This window comes from Cyphellophora europaea (assembly GCF_000365145.1).
Source record: "Cyphellophora europaea CBS 101466 unplaced genomic scaffold supercont1.2, whole genome shotgun sequence".
NCBI classification, from domain to species: domain Eukaryota; kingdom Fungi; phylum Ascomycota; class Eurotiomycetes; order Chaetothyriales; family Cyphellophoraceae; genus Cyphellophora; species Cyphellophora europaea.
Window position 1 is genome coordinate 1584680 of NW_008481808.1, and position 19099 is coordinate 1603778.

The 19099-nt window shown below is 54.0% G+C and overlaps 8 protein-coding genes across 8 annotated transcripts; 4 read left to right on the forward strand and 4 right to left on the reverse strand.

The window, feature by feature from the left end:
• Positions 1 to 671: 671 nt before the first annotated feature.
• On the reverse strand, positions 672 to 2578 carry HMPREF1541_02106 (uncharacterized protein; the record flags this gene model as incomplete). The annotated part of the gene is made up of 3 exons (XM_008716462.1): positions 672 to 818; positions 880 to 1859; positions 1918 to 2578. 3 exons carry the CDS (start codon positions 2576 to 2578, stop codon positions 672 to 674), a joined length of 1788 nt encoding a protein of 595 aa, XP_008714684.1.
• A 607-nt stretch (positions 2579 to 3185) lies between these two features.
• Positions 3186 to 4362, forward strand: HMPREF1541_02107 (uncharacterized protein; the record flags this gene model as incomplete). The annotated part of the gene is made up of 3 exons (XM_008716463.1): positions 3186 to 3682; positions 3745 to 4167; positions 4233 to 4362. 3 exons carry the CDS (start codon positions 3186 to 3188, stop codon positions 4360 to 4362), a joined length of 1050 nt encoding a protein of 349 aa, XP_008714685.1.
• An 801-nt stretch (positions 4363 to 5163) lies between these two features.
• On the forward strand, positions 5164 to 6479 carry HMPREF1541_02108 (uncharacterized protein; the record flags this gene model as incomplete). The annotated part of the gene is made up of 2 exons (XM_008716464.1): positions 5164 to 5229; positions 5280 to 6479. The coding sequence occupies 2 exons, from the start codon at positions 5164 to 5166 to the stop codon at positions 6477 to 6479; spliced, it is 1266 nt and encodes a 421-aa protein (XP_008714686.1).
• A 470-nt stretch (positions 6480 to 6949) lies between these two features.
• On the forward strand, positions 6950 to 9403 carry HMPREF1541_02109 (uncharacterized protein; the record flags this gene model as incomplete). Its single annotated transcript, XM_008716465.1, has 3 exons — positions 6950 to 7570; positions 7640 to 8680; positions 8753 to 9403. The coding sequence occupies 3 exons, from the start codon at positions 6950 to 6952 to the stop codon at positions 9401 to 9403; spliced, it is 2313 nt and encodes a 770-aa protein (XP_008714687.1).
• A 421-nt stretch (positions 9404 to 9824) lies between these two features.
• On the reverse strand, positions 9825 to 11814 carry HMPREF1541_02110 (uncharacterized protein; the record flags this gene model as incomplete). The annotated part of the gene is made up of 6 exons (XM_008716466.1): positions 9825 to 10475; positions 10535 to 11226; positions 11295 to 11361; positions 11417 to 11476; positions 11535 to 11593; positions 11640 to 11814. The coding sequence occupies 6 exons, from the start codon at positions 11812 to 11814 to the stop codon at positions 9825 to 9827; spliced, it is 1704 nt and encodes a 567-aa protein (XP_008714688.1).
• A 664-nt stretch (positions 11815 to 12478) lies between these two features.
• Positions 12479 to 13687, reverse strand: HMPREF1541_02111 (uncharacterized protein; the record flags this gene model as incomplete). Its single annotated transcript, XM_008716467.1, has 4 exons — positions 12479 to 12642; positions 12703 to 12834; positions 12902 to 13425; positions 13482 to 13687. The coding sequence occupies 4 exons, from the start codon at positions 13685 to 13687 to the stop codon at positions 12479 to 12481; spliced, it is 1026 nt and encodes a 341-aa protein (XP_008714689.1).
• An 865-nt stretch (positions 13688 to 14552) lies between these two features.
• On the forward strand, positions 14553 to 16359 carry HMPREF1541_02112 (uncharacterized protein; the record flags this gene model as incomplete). Its single annotated transcript, XM_008716468.1, has 3 exons — positions 14553 to 14802; positions 14874 to 15008; positions 15062 to 16359. 3 exons carry the CDS (start codon positions 14553 to 14555, stop codon positions 16357 to 16359), a joined length of 1683 nt encoding a protein of 560 aa, XP_008714690.1.
• A 1496-nt stretch (positions 16360 to 17855) lies between these two features.
• HMPREF1541_02113 (uncharacterized protein) lies at positions 17856 to 18811 on the reverse strand (the record flags this gene model as incomplete). Its single annotated transcript, XM_008716469.1, has 4 exons — positions 17856 to 17948; positions 18004 to 18072; positions 18149 to 18682; positions 18743 to 18811. 4 exons carry the CDS (start codon positions 18809 to 18811, stop codon positions 17856 to 17858), a joined length of 765 nt encoding a protein of 254 aa, XP_008714691.1.
• Between the last annotated feature and the right edge of the window lie 288 nt (positions 18812 to 19099).

Sequence of the window (19099 nt, forward strand, 5' to 3'; positions counted from 1 at the left end):
CAATGGGAAAGGTCGAGAAAGTGCCATGCTGAACACAGTCATGTGAGTTCAAAGGCGCGCAGCTCAGATCATCACCGGCGCTTTCAAAACGACGGCCGGGTCGGGCGTAGATGTCGAAGCAAACCTGCTCCCAGTATGACATCATCTCAGCCAAACATTTTTGATGGTAGAGAAAACGCGGTCGAAGAACGAGATGTCGTGTAGGTCGGGTGTCGTGATTCACTCGCCTATGGTCTACGTTATGAGTAATCTCTACAAGAACTTCCGGGAAAAGTTCACAGCTGGCAGTATTGTCAACCGATAATTGTAGATACAGAATCACATATATTACTCATTTTCGACTTGTACATATGGCAAAGAGTATCAGGGCGCGAAGCTACAAGACATCCAGATTCAGCGGACCACCGAAAACAGCCGAGTACAAGCTACGGGCAATTACGTAAACTAACATTGCTTTGTCGAAAGTGCTAGTCGTGTATCAAAAATGACACAATGGAGGGAGCAGGTGAATTTTTTAATAGTTGATTTCGTGAATAGTATCTCTCGAGTTCTTCGAAAGCACTCATGATTACCTAGTCTGCGATTGAAATATTTAAATTCTTCTTGAAACAGAACTGGTGGTTCTAGAATGAGATTTGACTGAGCTGTTGAGTTATGCTCATACAAGTATTCTACGATTTTCCGACATAGGGTAGGATGATGGAACTACGGTACTCCCCTCCGAGATGCAAGGTATGGTTTCCTTTGTTCAACTCATGCTCGGGCCGCGGCACTGACCAGGCGTTAAACTCGGCAGCGCTGTGGTTCTGGCCACCAATCTGCAGACGAAATGTCAATAATGTCCCTCTCAGCGACATGGTGATGTGTGAATGAACTCACCCTTAAGCTGACACTCTCACCCGCGTCGTAGTCGACGCCCAGGGCCCAAATACCGATCTCCAACTTCACAATAGTACCAGGGGGCACTTTCCGTTGTTTCTCATGCGGGTGGAAGGGGAAATTTGGATGAATGCTTCTCGAAGAGTCAATGTCACGGTGGGAAGCACGAAGTATGCCCATAGGACCTGCAAAGGTGTTGACGCTGTGTCGGTCCTTTTCGTCGATCTCTGACACAGACTTTATCGGAGCCGCCTCGAACGGGAAGTTCAGATGAACCATATCTTTGCCATGCTTGTCCTTTTTTCGAAGGATGACAAAGATCACAAAGTCATCGCGTGAGTCGCACGACACGTAGAGGGTTGCCTTGGGTAGTCCAATAAGCCGTGAAGGTTCGGTGAAAGTATGTGTGAACTCCACCCAGCTGTTGCGATCCTCGGAGTTGTAGGTCACCTTCTCGACGGTCGCTGGCGTCTTGTCGCTGAGCTTGCCATTGCTGGATAGAAAAAACTCCAGATATTTGGTCTCAGGGACGGGGAAGTCGTCCAGCACAATGTCGTGGACGGGGTGGCTGTCACCAAATTTCAAAGTGGCCCACCGCACTTTGGGCGTGTCCCGCTCCCAACCATTGTCAATGCCACGGAGATAGCGATCAAAGTATTTGGTGAGGGACGTGGTAGACTCGGGCATGCTGTACAGTTCGAACCATTCCTGGTAACTACCCCATTGAATCCACTTGTTTTCGTGCGGAATTTCCAACCACGCCCGTACGGAGCCCATCGTGTGCAAGCCGCTAACTTCCGCGCCTCGAATATAGACGGGGCATGCTATCTTGGTCATGTCGACGCGCTTGTCTCTCCACCAGGAATTCATTGTCGGGGATCGCCGGTACATTTCGGCGAAGTCCTCGACTCCGGATCCAGGGTGCCCCCGTAAGATCTCTTTGGTGATGAGGTCGAAGTTGTGCATGGAAAACCATCCTCCTACAAGGCTCTGTCAGTCTGATGTCTCAAAAGGATCTCTTCATGTTCAGCATCATACCTCGGCACATTTGTTCCCTATACATATCACTCAGACCCTCCCACGGGGCGATAGCCTTAAGAGATGGCGGTTGCTGGGCCGCCACAAACCACTGGGTGATTGCCAGGTACGAATTACCAGCCATACCAATGTTGCCATTGCACCAATCCATCTTTGCTACAGCTTCGACAACATCGTATCCATCCTCGGCCTCCTGTGAGCCTTGCACGCCTATATGCCCGTCACTGTTGCCGGCGCCGCGTGCGTCGACGCTGACGATGGCATAACCTTGAGGACACCAGATGGCCGGATCGAGGCCCTCAAACTTTTCCAGGCCGCTGAGGTCAGACCGCTTGACGCAGGAGTGCCATTTCGTCATTGGGAGCATGTCAAGCGAACTGTATTTCTTGCCATAGGGAGACCAGCTCAGAATAGCGGGGATCTTCTCATTGGAGTTTTCCGGCCTGTAAACGTCCACGTAAATGCGAACACCGTCACGAACGACCACCTCCACGTCGTGGTCCAGGCGGATGTCGCTGGTCAAGGCTTTGGTGTCTTCGCCGAAAGGCTTCGACCCTGCGGTGAATACTTCGCTTTTGCCAGGGTGAAAGCCCGTATAGCCATTCTCGCCAACCTTGGGCTGGCCGATTCGCTTCACGGCTGTCTGCAGCGCGGGAGGCATCCTGGACTTCTAGAGCAAGGAAATGTGCCTCAGATGGGGACTGTTACAAGATGAAGGACGATTCTGGAGGCTGAAGCAAGACAGACAGGATGAAGGTGAGCGAGCAGCACGGTGCAGAACAGGGCGATGCTCTGAGAACCTACAAAACAGAAACAATAGTTTTTTGAGACTCTCGGGCAGGAAGTGGTAGAGGATATCACTCTGATTTGTCGACCGTCGAGAGCGCAACCGAGGAATCCATTGAAGCTCTTTGCCCGCTTGGGGCTTTTTCATGCCGATGTGGGCCATCGCCGGCCCCGCCTCCACACCTTTGCCAGCGTCCATTGTCTCCTTCGCAACCGGCTTCTCCATCTCCACGTTGCCCCTCTCGTCCTATCGAGACCCGATCCGAGGACGGCCTCCGAGGAATCCCAAGCCCTGACACTATCGGTGGCAATTTGAAGCACGGAGCCCACATGATCAGGCTTCTGCCGACAAAGCTTCAGCTTTTGGGGTATATCAAGGCAAGAGGTTTTCGATCAAGTTTACTGACTCAATCTTGACCGCTCTCTTAGCTGTATAACTACTTGTTTGGTATTTTCGATTTACATCTCTTGCTCTATCCGCCATGGCAACAACTACAGAGACCCAGGTTAGCGAGGCCGAGCAAAAGTTGACCTTCGCTCCCCAGTTCGAAGCCAAGGACCTCGTCGAATTCGACCCCGACCGCGTGTACGGTGACTGGCGGGACGAGTTCCACAAGACAGGTTGCGTCCTAATCAAGAACGTCATCAGCCCTGAACGTGCGAAGTACTACGCCGACAAGCAGACCGAGTGGCTCAAGAAGTTCGAGTTGGGGTTTGATGAGAACGATCCGGAGACATGGACGGCCGATCATCTGCCCGTCAGCTTCAAGGGCGGCATGTACTTTGCGTACGGCTCCACCCACGAGAAGTCCGTGTGGGAGGCCCGCAGTGAGCCCGCCGTGATCGATATCTTCGAAAAGCTTTGGGAAACCAAGGAGCTCATCTGCTCGTTTGATGGCTCCAACATCTCCATGCCCAACCGGAAGGACCTGAAGTGGTCGCCGTGGCCACATTGCGACCAGAACCCCGAGCGGAAAGGGTAAGTTCTCCCTCAATCTCTATAAGTTTCTTTGAGACTGGGATCCTGAGTATCTACTACAGCATGCAAGCGGTGCAAGGTCTGCTCAACTACGCTCCTAACGGCCCTAAGGATGGCGGCCTCATGCTGATGAGGGGTTCGGCCAAGCTGTTCGATGAGTTCTTCGCCCACAAACGAGACTCGGCCGACCACGAGGACGCTCCACCGCCAGAGATCAAATTCATGGACCTCTTCCTCTTTAGCGAGAAGGACGTTAAGTGGTTTGAGAGCCGTGGCTGTGAGTTGTTTAAAGTTAACATGGACCCGGGCGACTTTGTGCTCTGGGACTCCCGCACCATGCACTATGCCAAATTTCCCGAAGGCGACCAAATCCGCCACGTGCAGTACATTTGCATGACGCCCCGCCGCTTTGCGAGTGAGGAGGCTCTGAAGACTAAGCAGTACTGTTTTGAGAATTTCCTCGGCACCACGCATTGGCCACATTGGTGAGTCCTTCAACATGAGGCGACGGGTTGATGAATCGAGCAGTGGCTAACATGACATGATCTAGCAACATTCGTCCTTCGGCCGAGAAGCCAATGAGGAACGGTGAGGTGTGTCCTAAGTACCGAACAGAGCCTTTCGAGAAGCCTGAGAGGACGGACACTGTGTTGCGACTGGCAGGCGTGAAGGAGTACTAAGAACACTCTGGTCGGCGAGGCCAAGGGCAGACTACGGGGGGTTATAGCCTGTAGAAGCATAGCTAAGCCACCAGGCGTTTGCGCTGTATAATCTGGTCCGCTCCAGCTAGTTGCAAGTTTTGATGTGCTTATCAATACGCTGCTTCGAGGGCTCTTCCCCAGTATCGCAGTAAACACCGGGGAGATGCGAAGTCACCATGTCGACAGAATTATCGCGAAGATGTGCGACCCAGACTCCGCCAATCACTGGCCAGGGATCGAGTAATCGGTTCACTGTACTGTCTCCCTCCACTTCTGCCTTTCCTTTCCAAAGCCTTTGCAGTGCCTTCACTGCCTACCTCAACCTTAGCCACGTTACTGTTATACGCATGGAACGGCGCAAGAATGAAGTGATAGTCTGAAGGGCTGCTGAGTACGATTACGATTCTATCGAGAAGGACAATGATCATGATTCGACAGAACAACGTCCCAGATCCAGGAGAACACCAACGGGAGGGTGACAAACTGTGAGTTCCCTACTTGCGGAGAAGCGGCGTGGTCTCTCAGCTGGGGGGTTCGGCTCGGCTCGGGCTCCGACAGCCAAGAGCCAGTGCCTATGAAGAGACACCTCTTCTTACCCATGACTTCTAGTCCTCTTTGTGTAAAGGATTGACCGGAATGTGGAGGAGGGGTAATTCGAGATAGCCCTGGTGCCAAATACGGTAGGTACAAAACGACGACAGTAAATATACTTGATCGGCCTACAAGTCTTTGAAGTCATGTGCGTCGTTCCCACTGACAGAGTTCCCTGGTGAGTTCAGGATGGCGGCTGGAAACGACGAATTCCGGATCATTATTGTTGGAGGCGGGATTGCGGGATTGGCAACTGTAAGCACAGCGGTGCGTCAAGTGGGATTTAGCTGACAGTGAACTACCAGGCGATCGCGCTCCGTGGCCCAAACCGATCCATTACGATTCTTGAACGATCGCGCATGCTCAAAGAAACCGGTGCTCTCATCTCGTTACAACCCAATGCAAGCAAGATCATCACCAAATGGGGGCTGGACCCCTTCCTCGAGTCCGCCGAGCCACAGGCGGACCGTGGCTTTCGTCTGTTCGATGTCACCGGGCAGCTCGCGAGAGAAGTGCCTCTGAGCACCGCACAATATGGAGCTGACCGCGTTCTCTACCACCGGCAAGACCTCCATTCTGCACTGCGCGATGCCGCGCTCAGCCCGGAACGGCCAGGACAGCCCGTGGACATCCGGACGGCGAGCCCGGTGGTGGCTTGCGACGCTGAGAGTGGTGCTATCAGTCTTGTAGAGGGGGAGACACTGCAGGCTGACCTGGTTATTGGAGCGGACGGGATCAAATCGATCGTGCGGACCGCCGTCCTGGGTGAGGAGCGCAAAGCCATCCCCACAGGTATCTCGGCATATCGCATACTGATCCCGACCCAGTCGATCCAGGACATCGAAGGGGTGCCAGATAGCGTCAAGATTCCTGAGCCGGCTATGACATCGATGGTGGTGGGAAATGACAGGCGCGTTATCATGGGTCCCGGTCGCGGGGGGAAGCTGTTTGGCATTGTAGCGCTTGTTCCGGATGAAAAGACGAGCGAGGAGTCGGCCGATGACTCGTGGGTCAAACCAGGATCGAAAGCGCAGCTGCTGGAAGCCTACGCCGGCTTCCCACAGTGGTTGCGAGACATCTTTGCCTCAGCCGCGGATGATGGAATCGGCCTCTGGCAGCTGCGTGATCTCGACCCGCTCCCAACGTGGAGCCAGGGGCGGACCGTCCTGGTCGGTGATGCGGCGCATGGAATGCTGCCGACCCAGGGACAGGGCGCCAGCCAGAGTATCGAAGACGCCGAGGCACTGCAAGCCTTTCTGGCTGGTGTGCAGGGCCGACCGAGCAGGGAGGATATCCACGAGGCAGTCGACAAGGTGTTTCAAGCGAGATATGAGCGGGTGAGCCTGATCCAGGCGTACAGCCGGCAGCAAGCAAGGCCCGGGACGGAAAAGGGAGGCCACACGGTGAATCTGGATCCCGGACAATTCATGCAGTATAATTGCGAGTATGACGGCGCGGTGGATTGGCTGAGCAAGCACCCGAGCGGGCAGCATAACGGCAGATAGCACGAGAGACCAAGATCGTCTCCACATCCACACGCGTCCTGCGCCACTCGCCCCGTCTTTTTCTCCACATCCCGACCGCAAGGGAGAGGCGTGTCGCCGCCGTCGTCGTCCGGCCCCCGGGGGAAAAACGCAACCCCGCGAGGAGCGTGGCGCTACGCCCCCAGCCCCGCCCATCCGACGAGGGGGTTCCTTCCCCGCGATGCCGAGATCAAACCAAGTGGAGGCTTTTAATTAAATGGAGCGTGGCGGAGAGGATTCGACCGAGTCCTCCACAACAGAGGTCGCGCGGCAGGTCAAGTGTTCCTCAGGCAGCATCCCGCGCCGCTTGGTCACCCGAATTCGCCCCGAGCCCGTTGGCATGGGAAAGCAGCAGAGATCGTACGCCAGAGCACATCCGTTGTCCGACCTCCCCGGCCCACTGCTCGCTCTCGGGCGCTGAACCGAACCGTTCTTCTCCTCACACGTGCGAGATGGCTGGTCGGACGCCGACCCCAGTCAGCACGTCGCCCAGCAGGAGTGAGACCTCTGGCGCAAAGCGCATCCGGCTCAGCCTGGCGTGCAACCAGTGCCGCAAGCGCAAGGTCAGATGCGACACCGAGAAGCCCAAGTGTCGCAACTGCTGGCTCCGCGACGAGGTCTGCGAGACTACGGACCCGCGGTACCCTGACAGTGGCCCCAGCGTGCGTCGATGGGCGACCAAGGACGGTCTCCTGCCCGGACAGAACCCAGCGGCCACCCACCGCAACCAGGCCCAGATCCCGAAGCACAGTCCGATCGTGCCTACAGGGCCAGCAGCGGCCCCGTCGGACAGGGACCGAGGAGGCCCCCCCGGGGCCAACGCTCTCCCTCGTCGCTGGAGCGCGTCCGCCTCCGTCTCGGCATCAGCTCACCAGAGGGATGCCATTTCCGCCAGCCCTGCTGGCACTGCAGCCAGCGCCGGTGGCTCCGCTCCGCCAGGAGCCATGTCGTGGGTGTCAAGGGGTTACCAGACCAGCGTCAGCGCCGGAGGCGGCGGCGGCGAGGTCAACATCGGCGACAGCAGTCCTGATCTGGTGGTCAACGCGGATGGCAACAACTTACATCGAGTGAAGGTATGTCGTGTCTTGGCCTAACTTGTTTTGCCTCCCCAGAACGCTTACAGGAGTCTCGAATCCTACTAGTACATGGGTGGCAGCAGTGTTCAATGCCTCTCCGCCTTCGTCAACATATATCTGCGCCGCAAAGGACTGCAGACGGTCTCGTCGCATTTCCGGAGTGGAATGAGACATGTGGAAGAGTTCCAGCTTGCTCTATCTACTCTCATTCCGCCTTTACCGGGCCAGCAGGCTCTTGGTGCTTACCTAGACACCTTTTTCACCAGGGTCTGGCCCGTCTACCCCGTTATAGACCGCCAAACCGTCGAGGCAAATATTCAATTCTTTCAACGCTCAGAGTTTTCATCACCAGGTGGTCTACAAGCAACTCTGGCTCCGGCGCATGTTCCCCAACTCGTCATTCTATTCTCAATCATCGCCATTGCGGCCGACGAGGCCGCCGGCGAGCCCACCGAGCTGGGCTACTTGTATCTCAGTGCAGCGTACAATCTGCTTGCGCATTTGGTCGCGACGCCATATCTGACAAGTGTGCAAGCGCTCGTGCTCCTCGCGGTCGCATTGCGATGTAGGTGCAAAGACGGGCAGGCGTGGCATGTTTTGGCACAAGCCATCAGAATCGCACATTCCGTGGGGCTGCACAGGTATATTCGGCCGCAGTCAAGATCAACAACAACGTCCTCCGAAAATCCTTCCCATAGCTACCGGACGGACGTGGAACCGCTCGGACGGGTATGGTGGTCGTGTTATGCTCTTGAGAAACTCATGGAGCTCGAGACGGGAAGACCCTCGGCGATCAACGACGAAGACATTGATCAGATTCTGCCGTCTGACTCACTTGCAACGGGGGACGGACCCGACTTCTTCTCACACTGGGTAGGTCTGGCCAGGATCCTCAGTCAGATTAGTAGACACCTTTACAGACAGAAGCCAACCTCAGCATGGCAGCTCATGTTCGAGATTGGGCGGCTCGATCAGCAACTCCTGGAGTGGGCGAACTCTATGCCGGACAGTGTCAAGCCAGACCATGATCTTTTCGCCGGCCACGCCCTGAATCAGGTGCCGTATCAACAGCACATCTCCAGCTTCCTTTCGCTCCAGTACTACCAGGTATGTCATCAGAGTCCCCCAAAGGCAGCAGTGCACGCGCAGTCGAAGGTCGTTTTGTGACGCGGTGAACAGGCACAGATCACTCTGCTTCGTGCATCTCTCGTCTTCCCGACGCAGTCGTTTATCGATGAGGTGAAACGGCTAGGTCCAAGCCTACCGTCTTATGTGCGTCTTCTACAATCCGAAAACATCTGTACGGGGGCTGCACGGGCAACAGTACGTCAGGTGCTCGAGCTCGCTGACCACGGCATCCACTCGCTCATCTTGTCCGGCACTCAGCTCTTTCTCGCCGCCGTCGTGCTGGCGCTACACGTTGTGAAGAATCCGAGCAAACGCCTCGTACGATCAGACCTTGAACTGCTCAACAGCGCCACCGAACACCTGGAGACGCAGTTCAGCCGCGGAGGTCAGCACCCAAACTTTGTCCGCGGGTTCGAAACGCTGCGGACGAGCGTGCTGGCCGCCGCCAACATGGAGCCGCGGGCCGGAATGGATAGGTCGAGGCCCGCGTCCAATCTAGCACCGGAGCTTGATATACTCGAGGGGAACAGAGATCCTCTGTCATTGTTCGGGGAAGCGTCGCTCCTGGTTCCCGGCATCACACCAGGCTCTACGTCTTTTGGGTTCAGCGACGATATGCCCCTCGAGGAGTTGTGGGGTGCGATAGGGAATTACTCGCTTCTTGAGCCGACGCTTGATGATCCTGCACTCCAGCCGCCGTGAGAGCAAAGGTCGCATCCCCTACATGTTCAAGAAATTAGCGTCGAGAATGGCTTGTACATGTAGTCTGAGACGTCGTAAGATTGATGTATAGCTTATATGCAGCAATTGCGGTGAACGCTTGTTTCCAGGGAGGGCGAGAACAAACTGTATGATCATGGTGGTATCTTTCGTGGGTCTTTAAGGCTGTTACAATTATGCACAGTAGCGGGCAGTGTTCATATGATAGTTGGCATTACGGCGTATCTGGCACGACTACAAGTAGGACCAGGCAGATCCTAATAATAGGAGCGTGGGAAAACATAACATCCTCTCCAACTCGCACGGCCCAACTTCACGATCAACCAGTTCGACCAGTTCAACCATCCAACACGGAAGGGGCCCAGCCTCATCCCCCGCCCCCTCAAATGGCAAAACCAAGATATCACGAGTACGATGGCTTGGTCTCGCTGGTTTGCACCGCATATCGCGAGCAAAATGCGCGGATCTTGGCACTGAAGATGTACACAAGAATCCCACCGGCACCGAGCACACCTGTCAAGATGCCGTAAATGAGGAAAGCACCGTCGTACCCCCTCAGATCAATGAAGGGTTGCACACCATATGACGTCCCAAAGCTGAGGATGCCACGGATGGCACAGATAACGACCAGAGCCGGACCGGATCGTGTGGGATATGAGTCCAGGGCGTAGACGATACCGACCTGGTTGGCCCCCACAAAAGCGAAATAGTAGGCGTTGCAAGCGAAGACGACGGCGAACCAGTGTATACGGTGTGGGTGTGCCGCAGCTTGTCCGTAAAGAATGGAGGATAGTACGCCAACAATTATAGGGAACACAAGCGGCACCAGACGATATTGCGGTTGATGGATACCGCCGTTACGTCTGGCAAGTCGCTTGACGATCCAGTCGGAGCCCCAGCCCAGCACTGGCAGGGCGACGAAGGACACCACGATCTGGCCGGCCATGGCGAACGAGATGTTCTCTTGTGCCCAACTATATGGTGGAGAGCCGACAATATTGCCATATGTGGTACCGATCGCAACATTGACGCCGAGCGTAAGACCGTTGAGGAGCTGCACGTTTGTGTCAGTATCACGCTGACAGTCGAATGGAAGGAGTCACGAGGACTTACGAACGCCCAAAGAATATCAGGGAAGAACATGACTACACACATGCGTCTTACGGTTCTTAAGCCTTCCTCCCAATCAGGCTTGTTGACGAACAGACGCATATCGGATGCCAGGGTACGTGGCTTGTAGTTGACGAAATCCAACTCGACCGTGTCCAACGTGGAGAGGCGTGCGGTAGCGTATATCGCCCCCGGGCGCTCCTCGCCCTCAGAGGTCGCGAAGGTGCTCACTTGACCAGCCTGACCTTGGTATGCCGACAGAGGCCTGTCGTACTTAGTCTCGGGCAGGAAGAAGATGCTGACTATCATGATCGCACCGGCGAGGCCGGACCCAAGGCCATACCAGCCTCTAGCGCCGATTCCTTTGGCGATATAAGAGGTAACTATAGTGAAGGCGGTCGTTAGGATGTTGCCAGCAGCAGTGAATATCATCTGATACTTTCCGCGTTCATGTAGGTAGAATGTTTCTTGGACCATAAGAGGGCACAGCGCCTCGCTCTGGCCGGCGGCCAAGCCAAGGACCATGCGTGCTGCGAGGTGCCACTCGTACGACTTCTGGGTTGCGCAAAGGATGCACGATATGACCAGGACAGCGGACGACAATAAGAAGACAGGACGGCGACCGATGGCAAGGGCCAGTGGCATGCCGATAATGTTGCCAATTCCCATGAAGAGTGTCGGAAAAGTCATCAAGTCTGCCGGAGAATACGGTTAATGACAAGATCTCCACATTCTTGATCCTAGGTCAAAGAGCATCACTTACGTGTGATATCTGCAACCGTCTTACCCTCCGAGACGTACTCTGGGATGAAGAGACCAAGAAGGGCACCCTGATACCGAGTCAGCCTTAAGATCAACAAAGTCAGTCGTTTGCAGGTGAATTACCAGACCGCTGACCATGGTCAAACCAACGGCACTGAACGCAGCAACGATGGCCAAAACCACCTGAGAGATGACTACTTAGTACAATTCTCACTCTATGGGTATGTAATGGAGAACTCACCAGTTTTCTGGGCAGAGTAAGGTTCAATGGATCTGTAACGCAGAAAATCAGCCCAAATTCTGACGCTGTAACAGCCGGATTTCCGCACGGGACACGTCTACATACCTCTCGGGTCTGGGCTGGGGGTCGGAATAAGGTAGATGAGATCTCCAGGGCCAGAGAGATTGACGTCTCCGTCGAAGGTCTCTTTTTGAAGAGGTGGCGGCTTGACCAGATCAGGCTGAAGGCCAGAGTCGTAGGTGACCTCGACATGGCGAATCGTGCCCTTTGCGTCTTCCATAATGACAACCTTAAGACCAGGAAGCAAATAGAAGGGTCTTCTGACCGATAGCAACCAACTGTTCGAGACTATTGATCAAATTTTATCGGTGGGAGAACAAAAAATTGAAGCTGTCTGAGGAGAAGGGCCGCCTGAGGGTCGATATCCAAGCAGACGAAGGGGCCGATGTTGATCCCGGGACGCTTAAATAGACGTCTGGGCCATCCAGGAGAACGATACATGGGCGACGACCGAAGTAACAAGTTGGTGTTCCGTGGCACTGTGAACCGAGCAGTTGAGCTGAGGTCCCCGGATTGGGGAGGGTCGGATCGGGAGACAAGTGCGGAGCATGGACAATTAGCGAAGTCAAGGTGCTCTTTACTGCCGACGGTGCGGACCGTAGTCCATTTCGGATCGGATAGGTGGAGAGAGGCAGACACAGGCTAGCCCGACACACAGTAGACATCGGAAGTGGGCAAAGCTGGACACGCGCACATTCACTTGGAAATCCAGTTTTGCACCCGTGACTTCCTTTCAATCGTCTAATTGCATGTCTCAAGAGAGTGCCAAGTGTGTCCGAAAACATCGCAGACCTTACTCTACCCGAAGGCTAACATAACGTTACATCAATCTGGGGCTTTTAGATACGAGCCGAGCAAATCGAAGAAGTATCAACTCCATCCCCTCAAGCCTTGATGTAAGGGATACCCGTCAGCTTGAATGCCCGCTCGCTCAATACTGCATCATGTAGAGGCCTGTCCCGCTGCACCGAGTCCGGCTTGCCGTTCCGCATAGCCTTGTTGGATCCAGAGAATAGAGCGTTGGGCCAATGTGTAGTGCCGACTCTCGCTACAAGGTAGGTCAGTTAACCGGGACCCTGGAAGACTGGAGGATTGCTGGGACTCTTACCTTCGTACGCGGCCTTCTTGCGAATCAGGTCCTCCTGGGACGCATCGGCTACGGGCATGAAGCAGGTATATATCGCAAGTCTGTCCTGGGTTCCTGTGGCAGGAACGTTGTAGTGAGGCGTCCGCGAGTCCCCTGGCAATAGGAAGTCAGCAAACAGTCGAACAGATACTACAAAGGGACATTTTGGTTTCCGACTCACAGAGTAGTAGGTCCCCGGGCTCAGCCTCAACCTTGACCCACTCCAGATTATGGTCTTTCAACCATTGCATTCCCTTGTCAGTGTATCCATACCACTCCTTCGTCCACGCTGGGATTCTGTCTTCTTTGCCACGAATGTCATCGTGGAACTGTTCGCTAAGGAGATGAGCACCTTTGCACACAATGAGGCCACCATCGTTAGGTCCGTTAGGAAGAAGGTTAACCAGACCCTGAAGACAGCGGAAACCAGGAGTATCCGGATCTTGGTCTTGGTGAGGCCACGGGTTGTTGGCCTGGAGATTTGTACGGTTGGCAAAGCCATAATTGATAGTGTCGAAAGACACAAGGAGATCTTGGGTATCGAAGACCTTCTCGAATGTGCCGACAACGCCCGGCTCGGAGCGAACAGCCCAAACGAAATCCTCATGGCACGCACCATATGGAAGGAGCATTCCCTTCTCGTTGATCACTGGCAACTTGTCAGGATGGACCGTGGAAGGATCATTGCGGTCGTAGCCCATTCCACTAGTCAAATGGTGTAAGCGGTTACAAGACCACAGACGGAGCGTGAGTCGACTTACAATGATTCCACCAAGGAGTACATCTTATCCGCATACTGCAGCGCTCTCTCACGAGGAACAGCACCCTTTACGACAGCATAACCATCGCGGGCAAGGTCATCGCGCCAGTCACCAAACTTGGGATCGGTCCCATCTACGTTCATTCGATAGCCAGTGGCCGGAATAGTGAGGGTTGGTGCGGTAGACGTGACAGTTTCGGTGGCCATACTGACAGTAGAGTATGTGGAAGGTACGTTAGGCGTGATTGATAAAATGCCGTAAGCAACTGCCGACAGGAAGATGAAGTTGAACAATTGCGTCTGGAGCGGAACAGAGTGTGTTGATAGAATGGTGGCTGAACCTGATAGTGGTGTCCTTCACCCACAAGTCAGCATCCGCGTTTGCAGTCTATTATAGGACAGAGTCTACCCCCTATGAAGTGCCGCCCTCACCATCATCCCCGAGGGGACTGAGTGGCAAAGATCTCCCGGCTCGGGTCCGAGGCAGAAGTGCTTTCTCGGCTCGGATTGAATCCGGACTCCATTCAGCCTACCCACCCTACCCACCTCATTCGCTTCACTGAGCCCACAAGACCTGGTAACAAGCTGAGCTGGGTAGGTATAGCGCACGTCCAAGTCTCGTCTCTGGCCAGAACATGGGTAGGCGATCCATGCATCACTCGGATACGACCCGAACGACTGTTCTAGGTCGACACTAGGCAAGACGTGATCGACCGAATGCGAAACACAAAGAAGAGTCACGGCAGACAAAGGGTCAAACATCATGATGGGCGCTGGCATCTAAAGGACCTACCTTCCCTGGCGCGACAGCTTGCGGGACGTGGGTTGTTGCGTTCCTTGGTCATCAAACATGGGGGCCTCCGTATTAAATAGTGCATCCGAGCCGAAGTGTGGGGTCCGGAGTGCGGGGTGCAGGAAGGTACCATTCGAACCAGTGGAGCCGAAGGAGATTTCGTATAATGCTGGCCTTCCCTGTTGAGAGAACTCGAAGATGCACGGAGCTGTCTCGCGCCCCTGTTCTTGGAGCCGAGACATATGATCACAGTGCACTACCAATCCCAGCCGGCCCGTCATGACTGAGGCACAGAAGTCACAATCCTCACATGAAGTGTATAGCGCAGACATCCAACATGGATCTGATGCGAACGTAGAGACCCTGAACGTCACGAAGCCGGCCCATGAGCACATTGAAGGCAACGCGCTTCTGGTTGACAGGCAAGGTCGCATTCGTCGCTTGCCAATTCCATCTCATCATCCCAACGATCCGCTGAACTTTACGATATGGGAGAAGGGGGCAATTATTGTCTGTTGCTGTTGGTTCTGTGAGTCTCCTTCTGCGGCGGGCGGCGGCGGTGTTTGCAAGCGCGAGCTGACAGCTGCACTCTCACCTCAGCGCTTCTGAGTCTAGCCCTTGCCGGCGGCCTGGGTCCTTTCCTGAGCGTATTCTTTGAGATGTACATGCCCCAAGGCTACGACGCGAACCAGATTGTGTACCTGCTCACCATTCCGAACCTTTGCATTGGACTAGGTGAGGCCTCAATACTCCACGGCATGCCCACTCAGTCATTAACCTCGAAGTAGGTAACTACATCATTCTGCCAGTATCTCTTGCTTTTGGTCGGCGCCCCGTTTTCCTTGCCTCGAGCATCGTCCTACTTGTTGCCACTATCGGCTCTGCGGTGCAGAACGATTACAACAGCCACTTAGCTACTCGTACCATTCAAGGACTTGCAACAGGGGCTTCGGAGTCGCTACTACCGCTGATGCTCACCGAGATCACCTTTATACACCAACGTGGCCGCGTATTCGGTCTCTATTGGATGGTGCAAAGCATCTTCAGTGGTCTGCTGAACTTGGCAGGCAGCTACATCAACTCTGCCTTGGGCTGGCGATGGTACTACTGGATCTTCGCGATTGCTGTCGGTTTTGGCCTTGTCCTCAATTTTTTCTGTGCCTTCGAGACGCGATTTAGCCGGCCTGCAACAAGCATTGATGGGATTGTCGTCATTACTGACGAGTTCGGAGTCACTCACACCTTTTCTGACGATGAAGCCCTGGATCATCTGGCAGAAATGAACGCCCAAGGGGTAGACGAGGCCACAGACACTGACGAAGCGCGGACGACCTATCTCCAGAAACTGAAGCCGTGGTCAAGACCCCACGCACAACCCCTGCGTATGATACTGATGGCGTGGGCACGCATGGTCCAGTGCTTCACATCACCAGCCATTCTTTATGTTGTGTTGATTGCTTCCATTACTTTGGGCTGCGTGGTTGATATGTCCCTGACATACGATGCTGTGCTGCAAGCCAAGGGCTGGGCACCGAAGGACATCGGCTTGATCAATCTTGGGTCTGTGGTAGGCGCGGTCCTCGGTGCGATCTATGCTACTCTGCTTGGCGACCGCTTCGTGATGTGGATGGCAAAGCGCAATCACGGTGTTCACAAGCCCGAGCATTGGTTGATTGTTCTTGTGGTGCCCGCCTTGCTAGGATTGGCAACGCTGCTGGTGTATGGCTTCACATCGTCCAGTCATCATGCCTCCTGGTGGGGTCCAGTACTTGCTTATACGTTCTACTCTACCGCTTGGGTGACGGTTCTCATTGTTTCTACGACCTTTGCGTCGGAAGCTGCACCGAAGCATCCAGGCCCGGCACTGGTAATGGTTGTGGGTACTAAGAATATTGTCTCGTTTGGCTTCACGTATGGCCTGACACCACTTGTGGAAAAGGGTGGCTACTCTTACGCATACGGAGTCCTGGCTGGTATATTCGGTGCCTGCTTCATTCTGGGTATTCCAGTGTACATACTCAACCCTAAGTGGCGGTCATACGTGGGGCGCATGGAGCGCCGTCATGGAGTTGTCTCGACCGATTAGCCGGTTCGCCCTTGACTCTGGAAAGAGGGACAATCGTCCATCTTATGATGATGAATGAAGGGTGTAGAATCACGCCCAGATTTTGCCTTGATCTGCTCCACGGGAGAAGCTTGAAATCTCGAAGAGACGTTGAGTCCACACGTGGACCTTCTGAATGTAGCAGATGCTTGGTTTCTAGTTCGGAGGGGGGGTGAGAATACCGTTTCGATAGTTCGCAACTCGGGAAGGCATTGAGTCCAGACAACTTCCCGATTCATATAGTCGCAGCCTTTCAGAACATGCTTTCCCTGGGGAAAAACAGCTAGTCTTTGCAACAGCCTAGAACGCCAACAACTCGACACTGCACGCCGCTTCCGTTGGGAACAGGGGCAGATGGCCTCGGCAGTCCGACCCGTCACCCGAACCGAGGATAGTCATGTCGCATGCAGAAAGCTCCAAGGTTTGGAACCCTTGTCGTCCATACAGATGTCACAAGATCTTGCGACACTGCGTAATACAAACCTTCCCACGATTGTCCTTCTCCAGTCTCGGCTTCTGAACTTTGAAAGTTACCGCAATTATCCAAGTTTTGGAGAGAGAGTCACATTCATGCAACAGAAAGAGCACATTTGTTAATCCCGTTAGGACTGGATTCTTGTGTTAGCGAGCCATGCCACCAACTTACACCATTACCGCACACCTTTGCAAGCAATTTTACGACTCCTGGCGAGAAATGCGGCAAGGCTCGTCCCACTCCGACCAACAATGGACCCTCCCATCAAATCAAACAATGGTGCGTCGCCTGGGACAGTTTTCGATGGGCAACGACTGCAATGGCTGCGCTGCTAGTGGACACCACCTATATCTATGCAATGGACTGTCAGCTCAAGCAGAAACTTGCCAAAACATTAAACCCCTACAGACCAAAATTCAGCCAATGTCATAAAAGCTAGCAGAGTCGTGTTCGCCGTGGATGAGTGATCGTACGAGACCAAAGGGGATCGAGACGGCCCTTCTCGCAAACACCAGTGTCGTCCCGAGGAACTTACTGTTCACTTAGAGCAAAACTTTGCATACAGAGAAGAAATAGGATGTCTGTTCTGGTGGTATGGCGAATTACACCGTGAACATGAGGGATGAGGAAATGCCTGGAATGGCGGACTAGGGAAGGTATTGATCGAGTTACGCAAATCCATATGCGAAGATTTGCATGAGGATAGATCAGCTACAGGGAAGATCTATGCAGCCTCACCATGGATAAATACTGTCCTGTATGGGCGTGGAAGAGCCAAAATATTGGGTATGCGTAACTATCCACGCATACACGATCACCACACAATGTCTCAAGCTGTTTTCGGTCGGTCAGGAGGCGAGAGTGTTATTGGAAAGGACGAGCATCATTCGAAATACATTAAGTTTGCGCTGTCAAGCTTTTGGTTTGGGTAGACAGATGTAACCTGTTTGCCTTGTTGTGAACACTATCTACACAGGGGCGTGATGTATCCTGACATCTCGACTCAATACTCCTCAACTTCACTGAACGTCTTATATGGTCGTGGTAGAGGAACGTCCAGCTTGCGGCTACGGTCCGGTCCGTAAATGTCGGCTTTCTAGTATCCGGTTAATCAAGTGGCCTACTCGTCCCTCGCACTCGGGGTAATTTACCTTCTCCGCCGGCTGGTCTGGCGTTGGCATGAAGACTGCTCTGCCGTCATCTCCAAAGTACGCAAGATCCTAGCAATGCGTGTTAGCATGATTTGTTCCTTGCGTTGACTGGAGGCTGCATCAGGAGCCTGAGCATTTAAGTTACCTTCTCAAACGCAACTTGGTTCTTCGAGGCGAAGGTGATCCAGTTCTCACTGTAAGGAGCTCGTGCAACCTCAAGACACCTGAAGTGCCAAATCTTCCACTCGCCATCTTGCTTCAGAAAGTCAAGGCCGTACTGGCACCAGACCCAGTGAGCCCAGACACGTCTGTCGCTGACGTTCTTGTCTTGAGGCTCATACAAGTCCTCGGGCATGGCACCGACGTTCTTCGGGTCTGACAACCCGGATTCGACACCGGCCATCAACCAGAACCCCTGGGCAGTTTGTCCATCCTCGGCAACCTCGATGAGAGGAGTCGTGGTCTCGTGTAGGATCAGCTTGCCTTTTGGCGATGGACGGCCCGTATGGTACGCCATGACACTGTCATAATCGGTATAAACGCCGACGTTGGTGTACTGGGCGTGAATACCAGGCGTTCCTCGAGAGACCCAAAGAGGCTTGATCTGCTCATCCTGGAAGACATTGTGAAGATGCATGTACTTGCTGAAAAGATTCTCCACAGCGCCGCGGTCGTGGGCCTAGTGATCGTCAGAGTGTGGGTCATGATGCATGATGAAAGATGTGTGATGAACACTCACACGCTGGGCAAGACGCTCAGCTGTGGCGACACGAGCTTCCAAGTCTGCGATAGTGGTTTGAGGAGACATCTTCGGAGAGTCTTGCAGCCGTTGAGAATGAAGTTCCTTTGTCCTTCCTATATTATGGTGCTTCGAAATGAAATTCCTGGACAGCACCGGTCTCTTAATGACCTCTAAAGAGCACGACCTTGATCTCTTATTTTCGTGACATGGATGAGCCGAGGGAAGTCTTGCGGTGGACTCCCGAGCCGTAGACCAGAGCCGGACGACGGGGCCGGGCCTGCATTTGGCAGGATTCTTTGTCTGCACCAAGCAGATGTGTCAACCCCAAGATTTGCCACATATCCAGCTAAGCAA